The sequence below is a fragment of the Rana temporaria genome, chromosome 2 (assembly GCF_905171775.1).
Source record: "Rana temporaria chromosome 2, aRanTem1.1, whole genome shotgun sequence".
NCBI classification, from domain to species: Eukaryota; Metazoa; Chordata; class Amphibia; order Anura; family Ranidae; genus Rana; species Rana temporaria.
In genome coordinates this window covers 473204980-473231570 of record NC_053490.1, presented here as the reverse complement: position 1 = coordinate 473231570, position 26591 = coordinate 473204980, and the positions used below count along the sequence as shown (strand labels likewise).

Below are 26591 nucleotides of genomic sequence, written 5' to 3'. Positions count from 1 at the left end.
ATTGAAAAACTTAGTTTATTAAACCTCCTGTGAACCGAACTTTGCCCAGTTCACTCATTCCTATGGAGCAGCATTCAACGGCATGGGCAGCGTGAGAGGTGTTTACCATGTTTCTTACAGGGAGACCTTTTACTCACAATTGGAGTTTGAAGACAAAGATGCTTTAGTACCAGTTTTTATGAAAATATTTTCAATGTTAATTTTCCAAACCGTGGAAACATTTTAGAATGCATCTTCCTACAGAAAGATGTTTTTTTTTTAGTTAAAGTTATACAGCATTATCTCTTAAGTCAAGGACGCAAAGTTCAACCTTTGATGGATGCTGGCAGATCTCCGCTGTAGTATAATACAGATTTGCAGCTAATTAATATTGTCACCGGTATCAAGGTTTCTCAAACAGTCATTCCCCAGACAAAAAAGAGAAGTTATTCAGGATTTTCTCACAGGCGAGCCTGCAGCATTAATTATCCTGGCACAGCCAGCCTTGGTAATGATAGAACCACCTGGACACAAGTGAGATGATCTTGAAATGCAGAATTGGAAAGAATCTAGAGGACCGGAGGTGGGAATTCTCCTCATAAAACACCATGAATGTGACAGGTGGATTAGACTTTATTATGTCTGCTTATTACCTGCAATATGATATATTTACATTCTAAGGTCAGTTCAAAGTTTAAAAAATCTCAGATCTCATTCCTAAGTTATTATCACAGTGTAACACAATGCAAACACATGATTTTGTTATTTATAATTATTACCATTAGTAGTAGTAGTAATTATTTTAATTATGCTATCATCTTCTTTTGCATTGTACAGTGTGTAATGCCCCGTACACACGATCGGGTTTTAACCAAACTCACATCAGAATTCCAGAGGAATTCCATCAGAGGAAAAGAGAACATATCCGATGGAAAAACTCAGATGGGAATACACACGGTCGAAATTTCCGATGGAAAAAGTTCGTCTGACTTTTTCCATGGGAAATTCCGATAGTGTGTATGAGGCATAAGGGATCATTCACATCTATACGAATGTTCCCGACATGCATTAGGTTAATGCTACCCTTGCACCTTGCATAGACCCTTAATAAGCATCTATGCACAAAAATGTTTTACCTATACTCCTTTTGGCCAACGCAACATGCCGTTAAGAGCCCATTCACACAGGTCCGACTTTGGATCCGACTTCAGGTCGCCCCAAGTCGCCCCTAGTCACCTCAAGTTGTGCTGCATGAAGAAATCAATGTAATTGAATGGAGGCTTCTTAATGCACACTACTGCACTACTGCATGCGCAAGCCACGTTGTGCTTTATGAATGGTTCCCCAGCCTTCTGGGACATGGGACCTGTCCCAAGAGGCTGCGGGCAGGGAGGGGGCAAACTTTAATTTGGATCGCTTAGGCGATCTGAGTGGAAGTGGGATCGAGTACCTGTCAAACCCAGGTGCCTGCTCCCCTCAACAAAATATAATGTGCCAAAGATGGAAGATTAGTGGGGGAGGAGGCAGAAAAGTGGAACTTCTTATGGGTGAAGGTCCACTCTTAATTTGCAGCCCAGTAATTTTGAAGGAGTTGTCTAAAGCAGCAAGCCTCTCATAGGAGCTGACTATTTTCTCTGCTTATGATCCCTGCATGGCCCAGTAGCTCCAAGTAATTCCTAAAAGCTATATATTAAACAACACAATATTATGCAATTATGAATTCAACAAAGATCAATAAATAGATGTTTTAGCATAAATTGCTGAATTTGATTTGTTAGCAAAACTTAGATTGGCCAAAACACGTAAGTGTAGATATTTGTTTTATAGCCCGCTATGGTAGAATAAATATTGATGGGATTTGGATGGAGTGCTGGTCTTTTGAAACTCAAATAGCCTTGAATGGGGCCATACTCCTAGTGTCTACAGTCTCGGATTACGGCCTTAAACAAGTCTCCGAGGGCTTATTGTACAGGTGTAAAGAAATAATTGCAGAAAACCAACGTGGCACGTGGCAATAAATGGTGACACCCAAGGCTGTATTTTATTTGGGACACTGTCAGATCCAAGGATTGGCTGCACAGAAAAAAATAAAAAAAATAATTGAGGTGCCTTTTATGACTGCTTAAGTCTCTTGAATAGCATTTTTGGGAGATAATACTGTAATATAATAATATTAGAGAATATGTTTGTTTGCTGTATTATTATACTGTAAGAGAGACACATTTTCATTTTTTTTCCTCCTGTCAAGGGTTCTCATCTAATTTCTGGATCTAATTTACTAATATTATTGTTGTCACGAGTTTAGACGTGCAGTTCTGCATTTATTTATTTTTAGTGAATTATGTCAGGCAGATCAGCACAAAGTCAATAAATGCAGTAAAGACAAGCCGTCCTTTAAACTAAGCGGGCAGTTTCCCATAGTTTGCTCTACACAGAGGAGCACATAGAGCTGCAGGCACTGCAGCAATACTTAAAATCCCATGATTTCCTTTGAAAGAACTGTGGAAGTGTCTCACCTCCTCGGCTGCCCCCGTCTGAATAGCACCTCCTGCTTTTTGTTAGCCTGGGGGTGAATCATGCTACTAGAACGGAGAGGAAAATGATTGTGTTTGCACAGAATGAGCTGTAGAACAGAGGGGGCTTAACACATGTGCATGTGTTTATTATCTGTTATTCATGACAGACCCCATTTACGACATGTGTTGCCTCTAATTATTGGTGCAAAGAGATTACGGCCATTGTATCTCCGCTTCACCCAGCCTCTGGAGACGTGGTAGGGCTAGCAGTATAAGAAGGAAAGTGCATCGTGTGTAAGCTTATTTTCTGCAGCGTGAACTCCAAAATGAAGGCCGGTGTCAGGAGGACAATATCTGACCAGCTGTTTTTTATTTTTTCGACTCTTTGCATGGCACATTTAGCACAATCAAATTCTGTTGTAATTAGACACACACTTACCACGTCTTTATCTCTGCTTGTGAGCACACAATTACAAAATGTTCAAGGGATAGTCATTAAAACATGGTTGTTGTATTTCTAGAACATTGCGTTTAGTATACAAATCATAAAATAGATGATATGGCATTTTAAAAAGTATGTCAAATTTTCCTGACCAAGTTTCCAGCTATTGGTGTGTGGTTCCCTTCACATTCTCATTGCATCAATTTAATCTTTAAGGTGCACTCCAAGGCCGCGTACACACGATTGGTTAAACCGATGAGAATGGTCTGATGGACCGTTTTCATCGGTCCAAACCGATCGTGTGTGGGCGCCATCGGTTATTTATCCATTGGTTAAAAAAAAGCCAACTTGTTTTAAATGTAACCGATGGATTCCTAACCGATAGAAGAAAAAACGATCGTTAGTAGGCACAACCATCGGTTAAAAATCCATGCATGCTCAGAATCAAGTCGACGCATGCTTGGAAGCATTGAACTTCGTTTTTTTCAGCACGTCGTGTGTTTTACGTGACCGCGTTCTGACACGATCGTTTTTTTAACCGATGGTGTGTAGGCGCGACGGACCATCAGTCAGCTTCATCGGTTAACCGATGAAAACGGTCCATTGGTCCGTTCTCATCGGATTGACTGATCGTGTGTAAGCGGCATAAGACTGAAAAGTAAACCTTGAGATCCTTACATGGATTACAGCTTTTCTAATGAACAATGTTTTATTTTAAATGCCACTACATTCAATGACATATGTTCTTAAATCCAGTCTGTGTAGTATGACTCCTTGCTGACTTAGCAAAAAGGCAGCCTAAAGCAGTTCTTTGCCCTTTCAAATAAAAATAATTAAAAAGTCAGCCACTACAAATACTGTAGCGGCTGACTTTTAATAAAAGGACACTTACCTTGCAGGGATCCAGCGCTGTGATCACCTGAATCGCTTCTTCAGTGGTCTTCGGGTCCCTGGCCTGGAATATTTACTGTGGGCAGCTGGCTGCAGGGCTGCTGTTAACAATCACTTGGCCCATACAGCCTACCTGACAGCCCCCCCCCCCCACCTCCGTATATATTAAATTATAATTTTACTGAAATGCCATGGCTGAGATGCTATGCTTCGTAGCTTTGGCAGAAATGATACCCTTATCGATAAATACCCATTTCATTTAATAGCACTGCTCTGCAAGTGCCCCGCAACCATCTGCAAAGCATGCAGTTGTGGTGTACTAGTGTGGGGTACTAGTGTGGGGTTAAAGAAGGTGGTGAGGAAGCAATATTAAATATTTAGTCCTTCATTTTTTTTAATTATTTGTTAGATTATTTTTTTTTACATGTTTTTAGAATATACATTCTTTTTGGGGGGGGGGGCTTTGGTGAACTATCAGGGGTCTAAACAGAGAAAGGGACTGAGTACAGAGATTCATCAGTCCCTTTTTCTGCAGCCTGAGCTGCACTGGATCCACAAGTTTCATCAAGCTCAGCAGGTGTTGGGCCCCCATATGGGAGGGCTGGCTGTGATTCATTGCGGCTTCACAGCTGGCTACCCACTGCACATTCACAAGCAACGCTGTGCCTTGTGAATGGCCCCGCAAGATCCCAGAAGGTTGTGATGGAGGGGGGGGGGTAAGGAGATCTTCTGATAGATCACTGTGGCGTTCCACTTGGAAATGGTAGTGGGTACCTGTCAAAATTAGCATCAGCATCCGTTTTTTTTTTTTTTTTTGGGGCTTTTTACATATTTTGATGAAAAACGGATGTTAGCGGATCGGATGGTAAACGGATCATCCGCTAACGTCCGTTTTTCGTCCGTTCCGTTTTTTTGACGGAAGAAAAATAGGGTTTTCTTCCGTACAAAAAAATGGAACTTAACGCAGACGGATGCTAACGGACGTTACCGGATGCTCCTCCGCTAACGGACGTTAACCCATAGGGAAGCATTGCGGTCCGTTAACGGACGTCCAAAAAACGGACGAACGGAACGGACGTGTGAAAGAGCCCTAACATTTACTGTTTCTCCACCCTTCAGGAGAAGCCTTGTATTTTTATCAATGAATACAAGGCTTCTTCTGATTGGCCAAGATGAAAATCATAACCATGACCAATCAGAGGAAGCTTTGTATTCACTGCTAAAAAAAACAAAGCTTCTCCTAAATGGGGAAAAAAGTACGAAACCAAACTTTGTTTATATTCAGCAGCAGCTGGGAAGTCGCCCATACTGCTGCTGAAACACAACTCCAATTACTGTATGTAGCTAAGGCTACCACAGTCAATTACAACACATCTAGTGGCAACATCTTTCTGTAGTACAATTAGTTCTCTTTGGCCAGCTTGGCCCAAAAAATGATTTAAATTAAAATTAAGTATAGAATTCTACTTTAACTTTTTGCCACCCAAGTAACACATTTGTGCGGCAGCAAAAGGGTGGGCTTTATGACCTACATGTAATACATATTTGTCACTAGTTGGTCAATGTTTCTTTGTTGAGAGCACACTCACTGCTTTTTCCCAGCAGTGCCCACTAATGATCAGTAGCCAATGGGATCGGTTCCTGATCATGTGCCCACTGTGACAGCCAATAACAATGGTCACACAATTGCTGATCCTACCTGCCCTTGGGCATACAAACCCTATTAAAGGGGCTGTCAGGAGTGGGTAGGAAAGGATTAAAAACCAACTTTAGCTGTTAACACCAGACCATGCAAGTTATCCACTTGCCGACTGCGTCACGCACTTATACATCGGCAGAATGGCTTGGCTGGGTAAAGCAACGTACGCTTGAATTTCCAGCCGCGAGCTCCATGACCGCGCACGTGGGACCTGTGGACTCGATGTCCGCCGGTGTCCCGCGTTCGTGTCACGGAGCTGCAGAACATGGAGATGCCTGTGTAAACAAGGCATTTCCCTGTTCTGCCTTGTGGCAGGACACTGATCTACTGCTCCCTGTCATCAGCCGCAGTGATCAATGTCGTGTCACTGGTAGCACAGCCCCCCACAGTTAGAATCACTCCCTAGGGCACACTTAACCCCTTCCTTGCCCCCTAGTTGTTAATCCCTTCCCTGACACATTTGCACAGTATTCAGTGCATTTTATAGCACTGATCGCTGTATAAATGACAATGATCCCAAAATAGCATTAAAAGTGTCTGATGTGTCTGTCATAATGTTGCAGCCACAATGAAAAAAGGCAGATCAACGCCATTACTAGTAAAAAAATTATTTTTTATAAAAATGCCATTTAACTGTCCCCTATTTTGTAGATGCTATAACTTTTGCGCAAACCAATCAATATACAATTATTTAGATTTTTTTTTACCAAAAATAGGTATAAGAATACATATCGACCTAATATGAAAAAAAAATTATATCTTTTTTGTGGATATTTATTATAGAAAAAGCAAATTTTTTTTTTTTTCAAATATTTCGCAATTTTGTTTATAGCGCAAAAAATAAAAACAGCAGAGGTGATCAAATACCACCAAAAGAAAGCTCTATTTATGGGGAAGAAAGGACGTCAATTTTATTTGGGTACCATGTCGCACGACCGCGCAATTGTCAGTTAAAGTGACACAGTGCCGAATCGCAAAAAGTGCTCTGGTCAGGAAGGGGGTAAATTCTTCTGGGACTGAAGTAGTTAAGCTCTGTACAACTCTTTGTTGTGCATTATGTAGGGACGGTGTGATGCTTTGTTACAACATATGACACTGAGTACTTATTATTTAATGATTTAAACACTTCGGGGCAGATTCAGATAGAGATACGACGGCGTATCTCCTGATACGCCGCCGTATCTCCTGATACGCCGGCGTCGGTCGGATCTATGCGCCTGATTCATAGAATCAGTTACGCATAGATCTCCCTAAGATCCGACAGGTGTAAGTGACTTACACTGTCGGATCTTAGGTTGCAATTCCAGGCCGGCCGCTAGGTGGCGTTTCGTTTTTTTTACGCGACGAATATGCAAATGAGGATTTCCGCCGATTCAGAAACGAACGTTCCTGCACCGAGTTTTGCATTTTTTACGTCGTTTGCGTAAGTCGTTTGCGAATACGGATGGATGTAATTTACGTTCACGTCAAAACCAATGACGTCCTAGCGACGTCATTTAGAGCAATGCACGCTGGGAAATTTTACGGACGGCGCATGCTGCTATATACAGTAAGCCATAACCTTCATAAACAGGAACCTTCATAGTTTAAAATAGACAGTCGATATACTGGCATCATTCAGCAGAAAATTGATGTCTGTGTGGGGATGTTGCATTATTCACATCGTTCTAGTATATAAAGTAGAAGTATAGGAAAATACTAAAATTTGCTAAATCAGGCAGTCCACCAAAATCAAAAAGACTGCCCTCTCGGAATCCACAAAACCTCCTGCAAAGTTATGTAAATACCTATTGATCCTGTCATCCTAACAGATGAGGTATTTCTTCTGTCATTAGGGTGCTAGCGCTCAGCCTGTCTTTGTAAAAGCACATCTGATAGCACTATAGTGGTATGCTGGGATGCATGGCGTGGGCATAGTTGCCTAGTCCACTGAACTTTAAGGCTGTCCATGCATGTTCAATTCTCTTGTACAATTTTTCTTTAGATTTACCTTAAATTATGTAGTGAAAGGACATGCCTAGTTGGATACAATTGAAAGTTGTTTAGTTTTGACCTCATATTATATGGTTTTTGGTGAATCTAAATCTAAAATTTTCTACCAGAAAATTGAACATGTATTGCCAGTCTAAGTCTCCCATAGATGGATCAAATCTCAGCTGGCTCAGCAGGTACTGGCCGAGGTTCGATGCATCTTTTGGGAGTCTGGTTGTAGCCAAGTCAATCCATCTACCAAGCCTGTCGGATTTTTTACATGTGACCACTGCTGGCAGCTATAGCCGCTAGCAGCAATCATTGTGTTCTGTCAGCTATGAAGGTTCTCTATGGCTATGCATCCCCCCCCCCCAGCAGAATACAATAGCACTGCGGGAGGAATTCCCCCATCAACACAGATTGTGTTGATGGTGGAATCGAGTGGTGAAAGTAAAAAAATAAAATGAATCAACAGAACAAAGAGCTGTATGCTGCCTATTCTTGGGTGAAAACATTGCTAAGTAGACCCCTCAGTGTTCTGTTTAAAGGATCTCTCCTTCCAAATCTGGTATATCAGTTCTGATAGACTTGGGTGGGGTAAATGACTTAAAGCGGCGATCCACCCATTTTTTTTTTAAAAGACAGCAACTACAAATACTGCAGCTGCTGACTTTTAATACATGGACACTTACCTGTCCAGTGAGCCCGCGATGTCCTCAGCCGAGGCCGAGCAATCGCTCATCTCTGCCCCCGCTGCTTTTTTTTGGTGAGGGAATCAGGAAGTGAGGCGTTGCAGCTTCATTGCCCGGTTCTCTACTGCACATTCGCGAGTTGCGCAACGCATCATTACTGGTCCCCGCTGTCTCCTGGGACCGGTGTGTTTCCCAGAAGACAGCGGGGGTGAAGCAAAGGGGCGTGACTCCCGTGGGAGTCTATTCCTGAAAGTGGGTGCAAATACCTGTATTATACAGGTATCTGCACCCCCTCCCCCCTGAAAGGTGCCAAATGTGACACCGGAGGGGGGGAGGGTTCCGAAATGCAGAATTTCCCTTTTTGTGTGAACTTCCGATTTAATGACTTCTCCTGCAGTTTCATACTTACAAATCCTCTCACCATGGGCTCTCATCCCTACTTATTTAGAGAGGTTGATAGGGTGGGTGACTCAACTTCTTCTGGATTCTTCATAATGGGAAAAAATAAATTAATAATACAGTCAGAGATCAGAGACCAGAATGTTTTATGCCGCATACACACGACCATTTTTCATGTCATGGAAAAAAACAAAGTTTTTCTCAATGTGATTCCTCTCAAGCCTGCCTTTCATATACACGATCGTGATAAAAAATGCTTGAGCAAAGCGCGGTGACGTACAACACATATGACGGCACTATAAGGAGGAAGTTACATTCGAATGGCGCCTCCGTTTGGGCTGATTATGCTAATTTTCTGTCTCATAACTTGCTTCTGAGCATGTGCGTTTTTCCCCTGTCGTTAATGCGTACACACGACCATTTTTCACTAAGAGAAAAACAACAACGTCAAAAACAACGAGAAAAAATAGAGCATGTTCTAAATTTTTAATGCCCATTTTTCTCGTTGAGAAAAATGCTCTGGAGACTACACACAACGTTTTGAACGACCAATTTAAAAAATGTCATTTATCTCATCATGAAAAACGGTCGTGTGTACACGGCTTAAGAAATAAAAGCACTTAGGTGGCCAAATCAACTTGTATCAAAATCTGAGATATTTTCATTTTGAAACTTTCAAAAGGTTTATAGGTTCACTTGGTTGGTTGACAGTGATTGGTTTGTTGGGCCTAGTGTAAAAAAACAAGGAACAGGTAATCTTTGTTTGTTGAACCAATTAACCTAGCAGCATGTCTTTTATACATGTATAAAATCTCTGTGGCTAAATACTGCCACAGGACATGTGAAGTTTGCGTGAAATGTCTATATAGGTGTCGCCAGAAGCACCCTTTGTGCTCCTTGGTTTTCCACCATAGTTGTAAGAGCAAACAGCAATTATGTTTTTGTAGACAGAAAATGTAGAAAGCTTATTTTTAAATAAATGGAACCAAAAAAGATGCCCAAAGGTGAGCAAGGAAAATTCTCAGCAACTGCCAAAACAAGTTCCTTTGCTCTGGTATAAACAGATGAGATCTAATTGAAAATATGATTCAAAAGCAATAATAAAAATAAAGATGCCATTTCATACATTTCTAGACATTTCAGGCCATTTTTTTGTGCTTCCCCTAGGCCAGTGATGGCGAACCTTGGCACCCCAGATGTTTTGGAACTACATTTCCCATGATGCTCATGTACTCTGCAGTGTAGTGTAGCATCATGGGAAATGTAGTTCCAAAACATCTGGAGTGCCAAGGTTCCCCATCACTGCTCTAGGCCTACCAAAACTTTTTATATATATATATTTTTGCAAACAGCAAAATAATACAAATATTCTTATTCTGTATATATGTGTGTAACATGTGTGAAATATTACATTTTATTATATCTTTTTTCTCTGGAGACCTAAAAAGGAGAAACATGTATAAGATGGAACGAGACACCCTAGACTGCCCCTTTTAAGAGCTGTTTCACAACGCTGTGCTGCGATTTGTCAGCAATGCAGTGTACCAACAGCTTTCCTGCAGTTAACCCATAGACTTCCTATTATGCGTTTTTGGTTCAATTTCTGAAACTGCACCAAAAATCCTGCATGCTGCATGTTTGCCACGCTTTCAGAAAATGCACCAAAAAAAAATGTGGTTGAATAGAAAGTTTAGGGGAAACCATGGGTGCTACACCCACACTTCAGTCAAACTGCAGCGCAATGAAAAAGGGCATGTAGGCAGGTTGCCTTTATTGAGGGTTCTGTTTTCACAAGCTAGTTAACCTGCCTAGGCTGGGAAAGAGTTAACTGGGTTTGGACACCTTTTTCTGGCTTTTTGGGCCCTGATTTCTTTTCTTGTGCATATTTAAAGAGGGGGAGGCCAGATCCAGGGGCTGCTGCACATTTGATACTGAGAAGGGGCTGCTGCGCTATGTAGTCCCACTGAGCAGCGGAACATTGGAAGTATCTGCCAAGCTTTTTGAGGACACCAATTATGGACATACACCTTTTAAGGTATGCATGGGCAGTCTCAGCTTGTCAGTTAGGGATGGAACTGCATTATATTTCTTTGCATATTGCCTGGTCTGAAATTATTCAATTAGGTGCGTGGTAGAATATTACATATTAGAAGTATGGTGCCTGTAAAACACACAGGGAATTCAATTAGTAGGAATGAAGCAAGTTCACTATAAATGGTTAACTCGACAGGAGAATTGGAGTCGGAGAGCAGTTGCCACACGTACCCAGGAACTGGTGGGAATTATATAGCAGCCGGTCATAAAGCGTGGTACCTAGCAAAGATGACAGGTCCTCCCGTAGCGAGGGGGTCTGTGATCTGCCTCCCTCTCAAGTGGTCGGTTCATTCAAAGTAATTGGGATGGAAACGAATATAAGGAGACCTCATGTACCTGGCCGTATGGTATGGGAAAATGAAGGAGTGAGAACATGCATGAGGTCCACGCTAGATGCTCAGTGGGACCCCATTCTGTCACTAGGAGTGAGGTGGCAGAGGTACAATGGACTGGTGGAGAGGGCACAGGCTCAGCAGTGTCCCTCCTAGATGCAACACACATGAGGAAGGTGTGTTGTAACACGGGACAGCATATATTCCACTACTGCACACAGTGTACTGCTTATGTTTAATCCAGAGTACCGCCATAATGTTTGTTTTCCATATCAAAGCAGCTCCGCCTGCTCCTGGGCATTGATGAGCATGCGCATGGAGGAAGGTACCACTAAGTGCAGGGTGAGCCCCGCCCACAGGCTCTAAGTCTTATCATGAATAAATCTAATTGACTAAATTATAAACATTAAAATAAGTAATTATTGCTACTTGATATTAAAATCCATTGAAAAAATAGTTACATGTATTACATAGGAAAAAATTGGCTCATGTGTAGAGGCATGACGTTGCCATCATCCCTTTATCAATAAAAAAATGTAATACCTCTAAGTAGGTGGGATTTTCGGGGCAACAACAATTGTAAATGACAACTGATGTCAGTTGTCATTTACAATTGTTGTTGCCCCGAAAATCCCACCTACTTAGAGGTATTAAATTTTTTTAAATGTATTACATATGCATCATATTTTTAGTTGCAAGTGTTCTTTACAACTTCCAAATGGTTTTATATATGAGCATAGAAACAGAATCATAATTTGACAACACAATTGAAGGACAAATGTTTATATGGATATTTTTCTCTGTCTGGGGAACGAATGCTGCAGGCTGGAGGCTCTGAATGATCATTACCAGGCAGTTTATGGATTCGCCAGGGGCAATGCTTGCATTGGCCTTAATTGTGTTTGTTAATTGTATTGTTTTTACAGGCAGTGAGTTCTAGCACCTTTCATACAATAGAACAATTCATCAGCGTCCAACGGTGTTCCCACATAACACCCCAACCCGTAACAAACTGCTCTGTTTATATGGAGCGCCTAGCAAACAAAATGACCATGTCTCCATATGAGAAAGCGCCCACTTCCTTCTCACTCGCTGGCCTGTCTGCCTGATTTTCCTAACGCTGAAAATCATTTGTCGTTTAACACTTTACAAATCCTGCATAGCAATCACCGACCCCTTCTGGTGAATTAAAGCTTATTTCCTTGAAACGGCAGGGACCATTTATTATAAGAAAATTAATTAAACTTGTTGAGCATTAGGAGACCCACCAGCTCCATTATTTATTATGCTTTACGGGCTGCCTGGTTACAATTTTTATTTTGCTTCCTCTTTAAAAAAAGAAATGAAAAAACAATGGCAGATAATATCACAATTAGGAAATGTAAGCAGGAAGGCATTGTTTGATGAAAATAGATCACTTGGAGACAAGGTCATTAATAAATCTGCTGCTGATGGCTTGAGTATGACATGTATCAGTTCATCAAGACATTGATTTAGTTTAGTTCTTATAGAGAATAATGGAAGATGGGAGATGTTTCATATACACGGTGTACCAGCTTCCGGATGTCACTTATTGACATCTGCGCTTTTTACATCAAGCATTCTTTTGTCTTTACAAAAAGTCTTATTTGCATTAGTATTCAACCAGATTCAGTCAAATTACAGAGGGATTCGTTGTCGATAGCATAGAGCAGTAAATTGTGTTATGTAGGGCATAGAACTTTTATATTTTATATTTTAGCTTTGGATAGAATGAAAGAACCTCCATCTTTTTTTTTTTTTTACTGCTACCAAGGCTCGGCATATTTTCATTCCAAAGAAGACACAGCCTGAGTAGAATGACATGTCCTTCGTAAGCCATTTCAGAGTGGGACCCTTGTTCTTTATGTGGAAGCAGTAGTCTCTCTGCATATGTTGGAAAATATTCCTGCTGAGCCAGCCTTAGGCCTTGTACACACGATCAGTTCAAACCGATGAAAACGGACTGAAGTTCAGTTTCATCGGTCCAAACCGACCGTGTGTAGGCCCCATCGGTCTGTTGTCCTTCGGGCCAAAAAAAGAGAACTTGCTTTAAAATCGGACCGATGAACGCCTGACCGATCGGTCAAAACCGATGGTTAGTATGCGAAAGCATCGGTTCCAAACCCGGGCATGCTCAGAATCAAGTCGACGCATGCTTGGAAGCATTGAACTTCATTTTTCTCTGCACAACGTTGTGTTTTACGTCACCGCGTTGGACTCGATCGTTTTTTGTACTGATGGTGGGTAGGCACATCAGACCATCAGTCAGCTTCATCGGTTAACCGATGAAACTGAACTTCAGCCCGTTTTCATCAGTTTGGACTGATCGTGTGTACAGGGCCTTAGCCAGTGCATTCAGACCTCTGCAGAGAGATGCCCATGCTGGCAGGGGACAGGATTTTCTAATAAGGCTGAGGCTGATTTTTTAAGAAAACAAATTGTAAGACTTTTTACACCCTTTACTGTACTTTGATGCACCTGAAATGTATTTAGGTAATTTAAACTAAAAGTTTAATTTAGCTTAAGGCTCTTTTCACACTTGTTGTGTGACTTAACAGCTGACTCGTGAGACCCCAAGTCGCAGGACATGTGAAATGCCATGTATCTCTATAATATCTGTTCCAATTGACACTACTGAAGTCGTTGCAACTTCAGAAAAGGTTCCTGCACTACTTTGATCTGACTTTGATACAACTTCAATGCCAGAGAGTGTGAAAGTCCTATCAAAGTCACTTTAAAGTCGTACCAATGTCAGACTCCAAAGTTGCACTGAAAGTTGCTCAACTTTGGAATCGGCCAGTGTAAAAGGGGCCTTAACCAGATAGCAAGTTAAACAAAAACTCAAAACAAAGAGACATACATAGCTGACGGGGGTTCTAGCCTTCCCCTAACCTTCAGGAAAAAATATGTTTCTGCATGTGTTGCTGCAGGAAATTTTCCTCCCTTCCTGTCTACTAAAACCTTGTCACCAAAGCAGTAACTATTGTCACCACTGCCCATAAATGACTCATTTCTGTTGAATAGGCCGAATTTCAAACCATGGGTGGTCCCGCAAGCTCCACTCTCAATAAAAGTTGATTTAAAAACTGACTGAGCCAAATAGAAAACTATCAGCCATAGAAGTGGCTACATCCTATTAGATGAAGTCCCTGTTTGGGTAGCCAGGCAGCTACGGATTCTTATATCCAAGTTAGCCCACACAGGGGAATCAATTGATTTCCAGGGATTAAATGAGGGAGAATTAGGCTGTGTATGGCTACCTTAAGGGCAAATGTCTCTAACAGAGCTCCAAAAACATTACCGGGGGTTCTAATCCTTCCCCTTTCTATTTAAAACAAACATTTTTTTTGACATTTACTTTAATAGCTAAAAAGAAAATTGTATTGGATGGGAAGTTGCCATACAATAGTTCAATATCACATTTGGTCTGAAAAGTGTTCACCACTGCCATAGTAAAATATTCACACTGGCTCTTCACTATAAAATGTATTTTTGGTAAAGATTCACTTTGTGTCTTTGGTTTCTTCAACAGTAAAGTTTCCTGGACTCAGAACCTACGTAGACCCCCACACCTATGAAGATCCTAGTCAGGCTGTACACGAGTTTGCAAAAGAGCTGGACTCTGCATGTATATCCATAGACAAAGTTATCGGAGCAGGTATGTAGATCAATGCAGATATAGTGTCAATATACAATCCTGAAAACTTCATTTCAATCAGTAAATGTAATAGATGTATTTTTAATTGCCAATGGGCAACTCTATCTACACCTGATCCATGGGTATTGGCGGCTGATGGCAAGTACCGTATTTATCTAGGTATAGCGTGCACCGGCGTATAGCGCGCACCCCAAGTCTAGAAGGGAAATTTCAGGGAAAAAAAATGAATTACTTACAGTTTGAATGCCCCTCGTCGGTGTCTTGCCCGGCGTCCATCGGCGGCCTTGTCCGGTCCGGCGTCTGTCTGCGGCCTTGGTGGTGTTCTCCCGCGCTGTCTCTGAGCGCCGCCACTGACATATACCGAGCGCAGTACACTCTGGGCCTTGGTGGTGTCCTCCACGCTTCTCCCGCGCTGTCTCTGAGCGCCGCCACCGACATATACCGAGCGCAGTACACTCGGCTAGGCTCGGCTCCTCTCGAATAAAGGCTAGGAGGCGGCACAGGGCGTGACCGCAAGCGGAGCCGAACGTGGCCGAGTGTACCCCTAGTGTACTGCGCTCGGGTATATTCGGCGGCGGCGCTCAGAGACAGCGCGGATCGGCGTATAACGCGCACCCACCATTTTCCCCTGATTTTAAGGGGAAAAAAGTGCGCGTTATACGCCGATAAATACAGTAATTACACACTGCCTGTTTATGGAGAAAACAAAACCAATATTTAAGCTAAGGTAAAAAAAAAAAAAAAATAGTAGAAAATAGAAGCAGAAACATAAAAGATAAAACACCAATGGCAAAATGAAGAAACAAGAAGGTGAGAAAGAGTAATTGGGGAGAAGTAGCGATACCATGGATAGTTTAGGATGGCGAAGGATAGGAATAATGATAAAGAAGTATATTAGTTCTGTCAGTTATTGTGAAGGCACTAAAGACTTAAAGAGGAAATCTCACTTCAATTTACAGTATATTAATGTGATCTGTTCTGATTGAGGGGTAGAAGATTTGTGCTAGGAGGGGGGATTTGGGAAGGGGGAGAATTTGAGCTAGGAGGTGAAATTTATGCTAGAAGAGGAGACATTTTTTTTTGGGGGGGGGGGGGGGATTTTTGGCTTGCAAAAAGAGTTTATGGAGTAAGATTAGTGCTATTTTTTTTGGGGGGGGGGGGGTTCTTGCTGACACATAATGCTCATACATTTATTTGGGGGAGGGGGCGCAGTTTGGCAGCTTTGCCCTGGGCGCTAGATGACCTTGTCCCAGCACTGGGAGGGAGGCCTTTTTTAAAGTGAAAAAGTCCTGACAGGCAAGTGCTTGGAGATAGAGAAGAGTGACATTTGTCAAAGCAGCTGTCTCCATGATAGCTACATTGTTGGACAGCCATGAATGAAAGAGAGGTGCCTTGCCCAACCTTAAGGCTGCATTCACATTGTAACGCCGCGTATGCGGCGTATTTTGCCGCAATTTGTGTAACTTTTTTTTTTTTTCACAAATCATTTCTATTGCTGTCTATGGCCGAACGCCAATGCCGTCTGAAAAAAAGGGTCCGTGACATGTTTTCAGGCGGCAGGCGTACAGCGTTTCGGCGTTCGGCGTGAGATGTGAACCATCTCATAGACAGCAATGGAAATTCGCCCCTCCAGCGTATCGAGCGTCGGGCGTTTTGTCGCCTAGGTGTGAATGCAGCCTAAAGGGGTTGTAAAGGTATTTTTTTCCCCTAAATAGCTTCCTTTACCTTAGTGCAGTCCTCCTTCACTTACCTCATCCTTCGATTTTGCATTTAAATGTCCTTATTTCTTCTGAGAAATCCTCACTTCCTGTTCTTCTGTCTGTAACTAAACACAGTAATGTGACACTTTCTCCCTGGTGTGGAGAAAGATTCTTGAGGGGGGAGGGGGCAGGCAGGAGAGTGAAGACGCCCACTAACACACAGCTCCTTTCTCTATCTGCAAAGTAGGGAGAAAGCCTTGCATTACTGTGTTTAGTTACAGACAGAAGAACAGGAAGTGAGGATTTCTCAGAAGAAATAAGGACATTTAAAAGCAAAATTGAAGGATGAGGTAAGTGAAGGAGGACTGCACTAAGGTGAAGGAAGCTATTTAGGGAAAAAATGTTTTAACTTTACAACCCCTTTAATACAGGGGGTTCCGCGGGTTTTCAGTTTTTTGGGGGGGATGGTTCTAGCGCTCTTACCTTTTGTACTCGGCAACCCATGTGTCCCAATCGTTTAGCCGGCTGGATCCGTTTTGTCCCGCAAACTATATCTTATAAAATCCAGCGATGGACGTTTCCATCTTAACTATGGGCACTCTGAAGCCCACAGGATAGTCTTCCGGGATACAGTGAATGCTCCCCTACCTAAAATGGAGAATTAGTAGTCACATGACCAGCTTGCTGACTCACATGACCCGCTTGCCGAGTCACGTGACCCACAAGATAACGCGGTATAACAGCACAACGCGTCTCCTGGGAGGATCAACACTCACTCCCAGGAGACAGCGCGCTCTCTCGGGGAAAATGAAATACATGCCCACTCCCGCGGGGAAAGAATGATTGACAACACACTCAATGCTGAATAACAAAGGTAAAGAAACGTAAAAATAAAAATGTAGTGCGCTTACACGATGGCTGGTTGTTAGATTGAGATAAACATGTAATATAGGGTGAACCTCCGCTTTAAATACGTATAAGTTTGGTTTTGTAATTTTGGCCAGACATTCTTTTGATACCCATACTGTACCTCTGCTGGTCAGTAGGATTGCTCTGCTTCCACCTGGTTTAAAGAAGTGATGCATTGTTGAACCAGGGCTATCAATTACTTAATCAAGAACATGTGCAAAATCTGCAAAGTTTATAATATAGTTAAGCCCCAGGTTTGCATACGTGCTTTGGATGTCCCATAGGGTTGGCATAACAGCTAGGCAGCTAACATTTTTAGAGAGAGAGACACACAGAAAGGTCAGTAACGGTAGCCTTCATATTACTTTGTGTTCAGGTTTCTTTAAGAGTTATAAAGACTATAAAAAAGAACAGGAACAATGAATGAAAAACTGGATCTGTCTATACAGCATTTAATCAATTCCCATGTTTATGTCTTCCTGATGCAAGTGAAGCAGAAATAAATAAAATCTCTTTAGAAGCCATATGCAACATCCCTGTTTTTTTTCTTTTTTTCTTTTAAATTAACCCCCCCCCCCCCTCCCCACGGTTGAGCTAAAAAAGCAGACATTGGTTCTTTATTGTGGCCAGTAATATTCAAAACTCTGGGATAGCTGACATCATGTTGATTTTGGAAAGAGACTGTAAATATCAATGTAATAGTAACATTTCAGCTGTCAGTATAAGAAATAACTAAATAAATCAAGCTGAAAATGAAATATTTTTATATCACATCACTGGCGACATGGTGGGTTGAATGATGTTTTCAAAATGATTAGGAAAAAGGGACGTTGTAGAAATGTTTCTGCCATGTCAACAAATGTTAGTTTCCTGCTCATTCTGTAGAGGAGCTCCTGACATGAATGTACGGCAAGATTTCAGTAGCATCATTAATGTTTTTAATTGCAATTGACTTAAGCTAAGCTCTTTTTGCATTTTCTATACAGGAGAGTTTGGTGAGGTGTGTAGCGGACGACTAAAACTACCATCCAAAAAAGAAATCAGCGTGGCAATAAAAACTCTAAAAGTTGGTTACACTGAAAAACAGAGAAGGGATTTCTTGAGCGAAGCCAGCATCATGGGTCAATTTGAGCACCCCAACATTATACGGCTGGAAGGCGTTGTTACTAAAAGTAAGTGCTATAGTAAAACAACAGTTGTTGCTTGAATTTTACAAGGGGAACACTTTATATTATACCCTCTATAAGTAGGGCTTGCCATAAACATTTTGATTTTTCTCATTCAGCCCTCTGGGCTGAGCAAGAGGAATTAATAGATTCCCCTATTCACACTAAACAGTGTGAATAGGTAATATACCCTGTTGACTTGACTCTGACAGCCCCTGCTCCTTCTACTACCCAAAACGTCACTGCTCAGATAAAAATTCCCCCCATCTCCTTCCATTTTCAGATTAAAATCTGTAGAGCCAGGTGGTGCCAACAAGTCTACCTACACAACTGAATCCACTGAATTTTGACCCAGGGCCCTGTCGGCACCTTCCAGCTCAAGCCATGTATGGCCAACATAATGTATGTGAATTTATCTGTATATGGTCTCCATGCAGGTAAATTTAAACATTATGATAAGCTATGATTAAGGCCTGAACGGCCGAAACACGTTGGATTTTTACTGGCTGTATTTCCTTGTCTAAAATAAATGTGCTGGCATTTCTTTGAGGATTCTGCATCCGTGAGGTTCAAACCCAGGGCACCAGGTTTTAGAGCTGTCTTTAGATTGGAATAGAAGTTGTAGGACTGTTACACTTGTTTTCATTGGGATTATGAGGTCTATATGCAGACAGAAAGAATGAAAAAAATGCTAGTATGTCTTTACCCCAAAGATTCTACTTTATGACTGCTGGTAGAATAGACTCATCTACGAGGGGTCTTCAAAAAGTTTCTGCTCTTTTATAAATGAATAACTTAGTTAAAAAAATGGGCGGAAACTTTTTTAAAGAAACTTCATATTACTGATTACCAGATATTGCGTCACTTCCTGTTTGACAGAAAGTTGGGGAGAACCTCTGCAAAAGGGACAGACAGCAGTAATAAATACAGAGGCTCTAACTTTCCTCTGCTCTATACAAGGTAAAAAGTTTTTGCTGGAGTGGGGCTTTAACACTATTGGAAGTAGGCCTTATTTATGGCGTTCTCACATTAGTCTGTACGGCAAAGCTTAAAGTAAAGTAAAGTTAAATTTTTTTTTTTTAAATAACAAACATGTTATACTTACCTGCTCTGTGCAAGGGTTTTGCACAGAGTGGCCCCGATCCTCCTTTTCTGGGGTCCCCCAACAGCGCTCCTGGCTCCTCCTCTTCATCGAGTGCCCCCACAGAGAGCCGCATTCCATGGGGCCACTCACGCGGGCGCACTTCCAAGTCCTGCTGCTGCGTCCATTGACACAGATGGCAGGACTCGGACTTGGCCCCGCCCTCCGCCAATGAGGAACCGAGACAGTGGCTAGAGCTGGTGTGCTTATCCCCATCGCTGAAACGATCGGGCTCAGGTAAGAAAAAAGGGGGCTTTGGGGGGCTGCTGCAGCACAGAAGTTTTTTTCATCTTATGCATTAAGGTATAAAAACATGAGGGTTTTCAACTCCTTTAATGTTTATGAGGTCTGGCAGGGGGCGCTGCAATATGTGTTTCAGTGCATCCTACTATTTACTTTTTTTTTTATTTAAAGTGTCACTTGGTGACACTTCATTTGGGTCTCCACAAACCCGCATGGTGCATTGCGCAGCAGTGTTGTTCCCTGCAGTGCCATCCAGTGAGCTGCACATAAATCTGCATTTTGGTGTGAGCACGGTGCATAGAAAACTTTATTTTTTATGTGCCATTGCAGCAATTGGAGTTAATCCAGTGAGGAAAAATAACAGTTACGTTAATTGGAAAAATTCCCCATGGGGTTTTTAGCAGCAAGGAGTTAAAACTTATTGTAGTATGAATTTTTTTTTTTTATTAAGAGAGGTTTCATAAAGAGGACAATGTGTTTGTATTAAAACATGAACTCTGAAAATTAGGCTAAAACATGTACATCAAATGATCAAATTTTCAGAGCTCATGTTTAATACAAACAAATGTCCTCTTTATAAAACCTTTCTTAATAAAAATAATTTTTTATACTACAATAAGTTTTGACTCCTTGCTGCTAAAAACCCCATGGGGAATTTTTCCAATTAATTTATATTTGGGGTGTGCAGCGACTTTGATCTCACTATAGTATCGCTTTTCATTTCTACCAAATAGCAGTTATGTCACCTTATGTGAACAGTTTATCTCTGATATTATTGAACCTGCTTTTCTATTCTAATAATAGTGAATTCCTAAAAAAAATGCATTTGTTCAGGCCACAAAATGGGTGGTAAAGCGGGATCACTTTTCCATCTCGAGAAACAACACAGTTGAGTAAACACAAAGGTTTAGCAAAATGTTCTGACAAATCTACAATTAAGATAACAATCTGTGAATGTCAGAAAAAATAACACGGCGTAATAAAAGATAAGAAGTAAAGAGGTGGGCTACAGAATGGGAAAAGTAGGGAAGGAGAGTCAGAGTTGAGATAATATAATGGTGTTTAGAAAGCTGAGATACACATTTAACTACAAGTATTACCCTAAGTTTTTTGTGTTTTCTTCTAATGCCCCGTACACATGATCGGATTTTCCACCTGAAAAACCTTGAATGTTTTTTCTGACGGAATTCTGGTCAAGCTTGGCTTGCACACACACGGTCACACAAAAGTTCTCTGAACTTTCGACTGTCAAGAACGCGGTGACGTACAACACTATGACGAGCCAAGAAAATTAAGTTCAATGCTTCCGAGCATGCGTCAAATTGTTTCCGAGAATGCGTCGGAATGTTGCGCGTAGGAATTGCTACAGACAATCGTGTTTTTCAATAGGATTTTTTTCCGGCTGAAAATTTGAGAACCAGCTCTCAATCTTTTGCTGGCGGAAAAGTCCGATGGAGCATACACACGGTTGGAATTTCCGTTCAAAAGCTCACATCGGACTTTTGCTGCCGGAATTTCCGATCGTGTGTACTGGGCATAACTTTCATAGAATGTTATCTTAATTGCAGATTTGCCTAAAAGTTTGTTTAGAGGCATTTTTTTGTTTTGCTTTTGGTACCCTGTTTCCCCGAAAATAAGACACCGTCTTATATTTATTTTTTCTCAAGAAGACACACTATGGCTTATTTTCGGGGGATGTCTTATTTGTATTACCGGCAAGTATGGTACAACAATCTACATTTGTTTGTGTGGGGAGAGACTGTTGCTGGTCAGTGCTGGGGAGCAGCTTTACTTCTTCCCCTGAGGACAGAGCATCCAGCTCCTCACTTCACTAAGGAGACTTTTTACTTTCCCTTTCACAGACCGGGACCTGACAGGGGGAGCTGACCTTATTGATGGTGCTGCCGACACCTCTCCGGTCACCGTAGCAGCTGTCACGATGGGGCAGATAAGAAGGACTGCACGACTTCTTTACAGCTCCTGAGCTCCGCACCAGTACAGTACGCCTATCACGTGTTGTTTACCGCTCCGCGCCGCTACGCATGCGACACGCCCATCACTACGTCTTATTTTCGGGGATTCGACACGGCCATCACTATGTCTTATTTTCGGAGGAATGGCTTATATTTCGATCTTGCATCGAAATCCCGCTACGGCTTATTTTCGGACTACGTCTTATTTTCGGGGAAACACGGTAGTAGGGAAGGATTTGAAACTTCGTCAGGTAAAATTTCACTATCAATATCTGAAGCCTCGTACACACGACCGAGAAACTCGATGTGCGAAACACATAGTTTTCTTCGTCGAGTTCCTTGTTAGGCTGTCGAGGGACTCGACAAGCCAAGTTTCTCCATTCCCTTCAAGGAAATAGAGAACATGCTCTCTTTTTGGCTCGTCGAGTTTCTCGACAGTTTCCTCAACGTAAATGTACACACGACCGGTTTCCTCGGCAAAAAAATATCTCCCAGCAAGTTTCTTGCTGGTTTTTGCCGAGAAACTTGGTCGTGTGTATGAGGCCTGAGAATAAAAACCTGATTTTGCTCAACCATCTCTTAAATTAATTAACAAAAAATCTCAATACATTTAAAAAAATTACTTCAAATCACTGGACTGACCAGAAAAAAAGTTTATTATATCAGACATGTACATCACAGACATCCACCTCACTCTTATTGAAATATATATATATTTATATACCGCCAGTGACCATAAACCTGTATATGAGTATATTTCCCCACTAATTAATAAATTGCCAACTGATGGGGACAAAATAACTTGGTGACCCTCAATGGATCATGCATGGTTAGTCCTGATGTAGTCCTTTATACTCTGTAGGTGTTATTGGCTCTGTAGAGACCTCGATTTAGATGTGATGTACACGCAAATGACCAATGTGCAATGTTTGATGAATATAGTCCAACAAAGTTGTACAGATTGTAATACAGTGGTCTAGATGATGTTAGTTAATCAAAGTTTATAACAGAAGTCCAGCTTTCCCTGTGGGTCAGCAGAAAGTCCTGTCTGATTAACCATGTCAGAAAATATCAATCAATATACTGAGCATTCCTCCCTCAAACTGTAGGTAAAGTACTACAACTGTATAGAAAAACATATCCAAAAAGCAATCTTCTGGGGACTCCACTCTGCATCCCCAACAGTATAGCATAGGAAGTTCTTGTAAATCCTATAGTTAGGCCAATGTCCCAGTATCCACAAGAAGCATGTATACAGTGATACTTATCAGATCCTGTTGTCTGTGGTAGTCTCAGAGCCAATGGATTTAACATCTATCCTAGAGCAATCCTATCCTATACAGGTCACTGGTTGGTCATGGTGAGGAGGCGAGACTCTGGCATAATCCCGATCGGTTTAGCCAGTCACAGCTGGCTGCTTCAGAGGCTGTTGGGAATAAGGTTATTTACTATCTCTTTTAATATTCACTCTCTCTTTGTCCTGGTGACCATTGTCACTGAGACTGAAAGGTATGGGAACATTTTGAAATTTCTAGTTTCTAAATGGAACACTTCCTCTTATGACAGCTAAGGGCTCCTTTACACTAGCTTTGTCCTCTGAAAAGCGATCCATAGTGGACTGCTTATAAAAGAATGTTTGACAGACATTGAGGAGGCATTATGCCACCTCCTCACCTGTTTTAACCCTAAAAACTCACGCCAACACAGGGCAACCATGTGCTTTGAACATGGCTGTAAGATGGTTATGGCATGACCCCATGCAATTGAATGGGTTTAAGTCAGTGAGCAGCACTGCCAGACGAACTCAAAAGGGGGATCCATTTTTGCAACAGCATAATGCAGCATTTGTAAATTTCCCATCTGCTGCTTTTGCTTGAAGTAATTCTAAAGGAAGAAAGCTTTTACCTTAATGTATTCTCTGCATTAAGGTAAAAAACCTTCTGCATGCAGCCACCCTTATACATATCTGAGCTTGATCTCAATCCAGCTCTGAACACAAGTGCAGTTGCCCCTCTCTTCTCTCTCCCCTCATTGCTCAGAGACAGCCGTCACAATTACTAAGAAGGAGCTGTTGGGGGGAGGTAAATCATGGCTCAACCACGTGTCTTTATACCCCGACCACCCCAACCCACAAGTGTGAGGCCTCGTACACACGACCAGTTTCCTCGGCAGAATCCATCAAGAAACTTGGAGGGAGAGTTTTTTTGCCGAGGAAACCGGTCGTGTGTACATTTTTCATCGAGGAAACTGTCGAGGAACTCGTCAAGCCAAAAAGAGTTCCTCGACAAGCCTAACAAGAACTCGATGAGGAAAACGATGTGTTTCGCCCGCCGAGTTCCTCGGTCGTGTGTACGAGGCCTAAGACTATCCTTAAAGTAAATAAATGACAATGGTTGAATTTTAACCCCCAAAAACTGGGTTGCTTTTCATATAATTTAACATTTTGCTAAACCTCTGTGGATCAGTACTGCTTTGACCTAGAAGAAGGGGGTCGACCGCCATAAGTTTGTCATGAAAAATTAACTATTAGGTCTTTTTTCACATGGGCACCATCTTGTCATCCAGCAGGGGATCCATGAACAGATCTGCTGATGAATCAGAGCAGAATGGGACCAATGTAATTTTGATGGCATTTGTGTTTGTTCAGTGTTTATCTCCATTTTAAAAACTGAGCTTTCTGGACCATTATTAGATCTGTGGGCAGTTAGATGTAAACAGACTTGCATCCAATCCATTATATTTGGGTCAGAAAAAAAAAAAGATCTTTTCCATTTTTTGGACTTGGAAGAACTCTGAAGTAATTGGGTGTAAACAGATGCACATCCATTTACTTTTGCTTGCCCATAGACTAACATGACTATCAGACTACCACTTCCGATCAGATCCCCCTGAAAAACTGACAGGCTGACCTGATTAGACCGCTCACGTGAATTTCATTTCATTTCATTTTACCCATTCACAGGAACAAATAGGAAGAGCAAAATTGTGCCATCGCAGACAGCAGAACATGAACGACACATAGTGATATGCAGATACAAATGTATTTATAGTTCTTACAACAGCAGCAAAAAATAAAATGCATTTGATGTGCAAATAATTTTCATTTTTTTTAATGTTTCAGGCAAACCAGTGATGATTGTGACAGAATACATGGAAAACGGCTCTCTGGACACTTTTTTGCGAGTAAGTGAAGGCTACATCATATTATATGGCCCCCTAGCATATATACATCAGACAGAATATCATTACTGTGAACTGCCCAGCCTCTTATTCTTTTCTAGGGCTGGATTCACACTGTGGAGTTGTGGTAATATGGGCAGAAATGCACACGATTCATGTTGGTGTCCTGTAGTGCCGTTTATTTTCAATGGCACCCCAACACACCTTTTCAACACCCTGCATTGTAAATCACTACCATGCATTGTGGTATGCTGTGTTTTGGTTTTCTTTTATTTTTTTATACAAGTTGTTTTTTTTTGAGAGTTTCAATAAAGATTGGGATACAGAAGAAAAGAGAGTAAGAGTAAAGTTAACCAGATTTACATGTTGAAACATACTTGAACAGGATGGGGGGGGGGGGGGGGTTACATTAAATATGCTACTGTAAACAGAATTACACTGACAGATAATAAAGAACATACATTTTTTTTGCATCCTATGAATCTCCCACCCAATAAAAATCTCTCCTTAAAATATAAACTTTATTGGGTATCAAGAATTTTGAAAATTGAATCACATATAATAGGCTATACACAAGGTAATAAAATTGACAATGTTGCCATTTTAAGAACACACACCCGGGTTCACAGACAAATCCACATGCATGCATACCAACATAATTCTATTCAATTCCATTCAAATGATCAAACAAATAGTAATGATCAGGTTAGAGTGAGTACTAGGAAACATCAGTGGTGTTGACCCATAGTTGGCCATTCAACACACTGTTGACATCTAGATTCACTATTAGCCCGATTAACCACCAATAACAGAAATAGTAAACTCAATGTTATAGATGTTGGTTACTCCACAGAAAGTCTAATGGATAAGAAAGCGTTGTGAGCAATTGACCTAAGCACTAGTGGTTATGCATAACTATAAGTCTTGGCTGAGCAGGTGCCAGTACACATGGTACACATGGGGCAAATACCAGGCTGTCCGACAGAAGCCAATCAACTGGCCGGCTTTTGTCGAACAGGCATGACGGGAAACCAGTATCCGGTCGGCATCTGACCAACACTAGCAGCCAATGGCTGCAAGCATTGACCCATGTGTTCTGGCAGGGGGCAGTCCCCCTGTCAGAACACAATAGCTCAGAGGGAAGAGCGATGTACGAACAACCAGCATCCAACCAGGGATCAGGTTCCATTCTGCTCTGATTCATCAGCAGATCAGTTCATGGTTCCCCTGCTGAATGACCAGAGGGGGCCCATGTGAAAAAAACCTAATAGGTAATTTTTCATGACAGGTCTACCCCCAAGCGGGATCAGCATCAGACTAGCACTGGCAGCACTGACTGATGTGTTCTAGCAGAGGGGGGACAGTCCCCCTGTCAGAGCACAATAGCCCAGGATCGGATTGTTAGTACAGCGGCTCCTCCCGAGCGCTTACGTTTTTTTTTCAGCCCGCTGGGCTGAACAAAAGGAAAGACTCTAAAGCCTCGTACATACGGTACAATTGTTGGCCAACCGAGCATCTGATTTTTAGCAAAAGGGCGTGTGCCAGGATCTTATCTTGCATACTAACGTTACACAATTGTCGTGCC

At 41.7% G+C, this 26591-nt stretch overlaps 1 protein-coding gene across 2 annotated transcripts in view; it reads left to right on the top strand.

Annotated features, from left to right (window-relative positions):
* Positions 1-26591, top strand: part of EPHA3 (EPH receptor A3) — a 481147-nt gene that overhangs the window by 403005 nt on the left and 51551 nt on the right. For both annotated transcript variants that reach the window (XM_040338731.1, XM_040338730.1), the window contains exons 10-12: positions 14569-14694; positions 18290-18475; positions 24948-25009. In XM_040338731.1, the coding sequence (XP_040194665.1) occupies positions 14569-14694; positions 18290-18475; positions 24948-25009 (374 nt within the window). The remainder of the gene's footprint in view (positions 1-14568; positions 14695-18289; positions 18476-24947; positions 25010-26591) is intronic.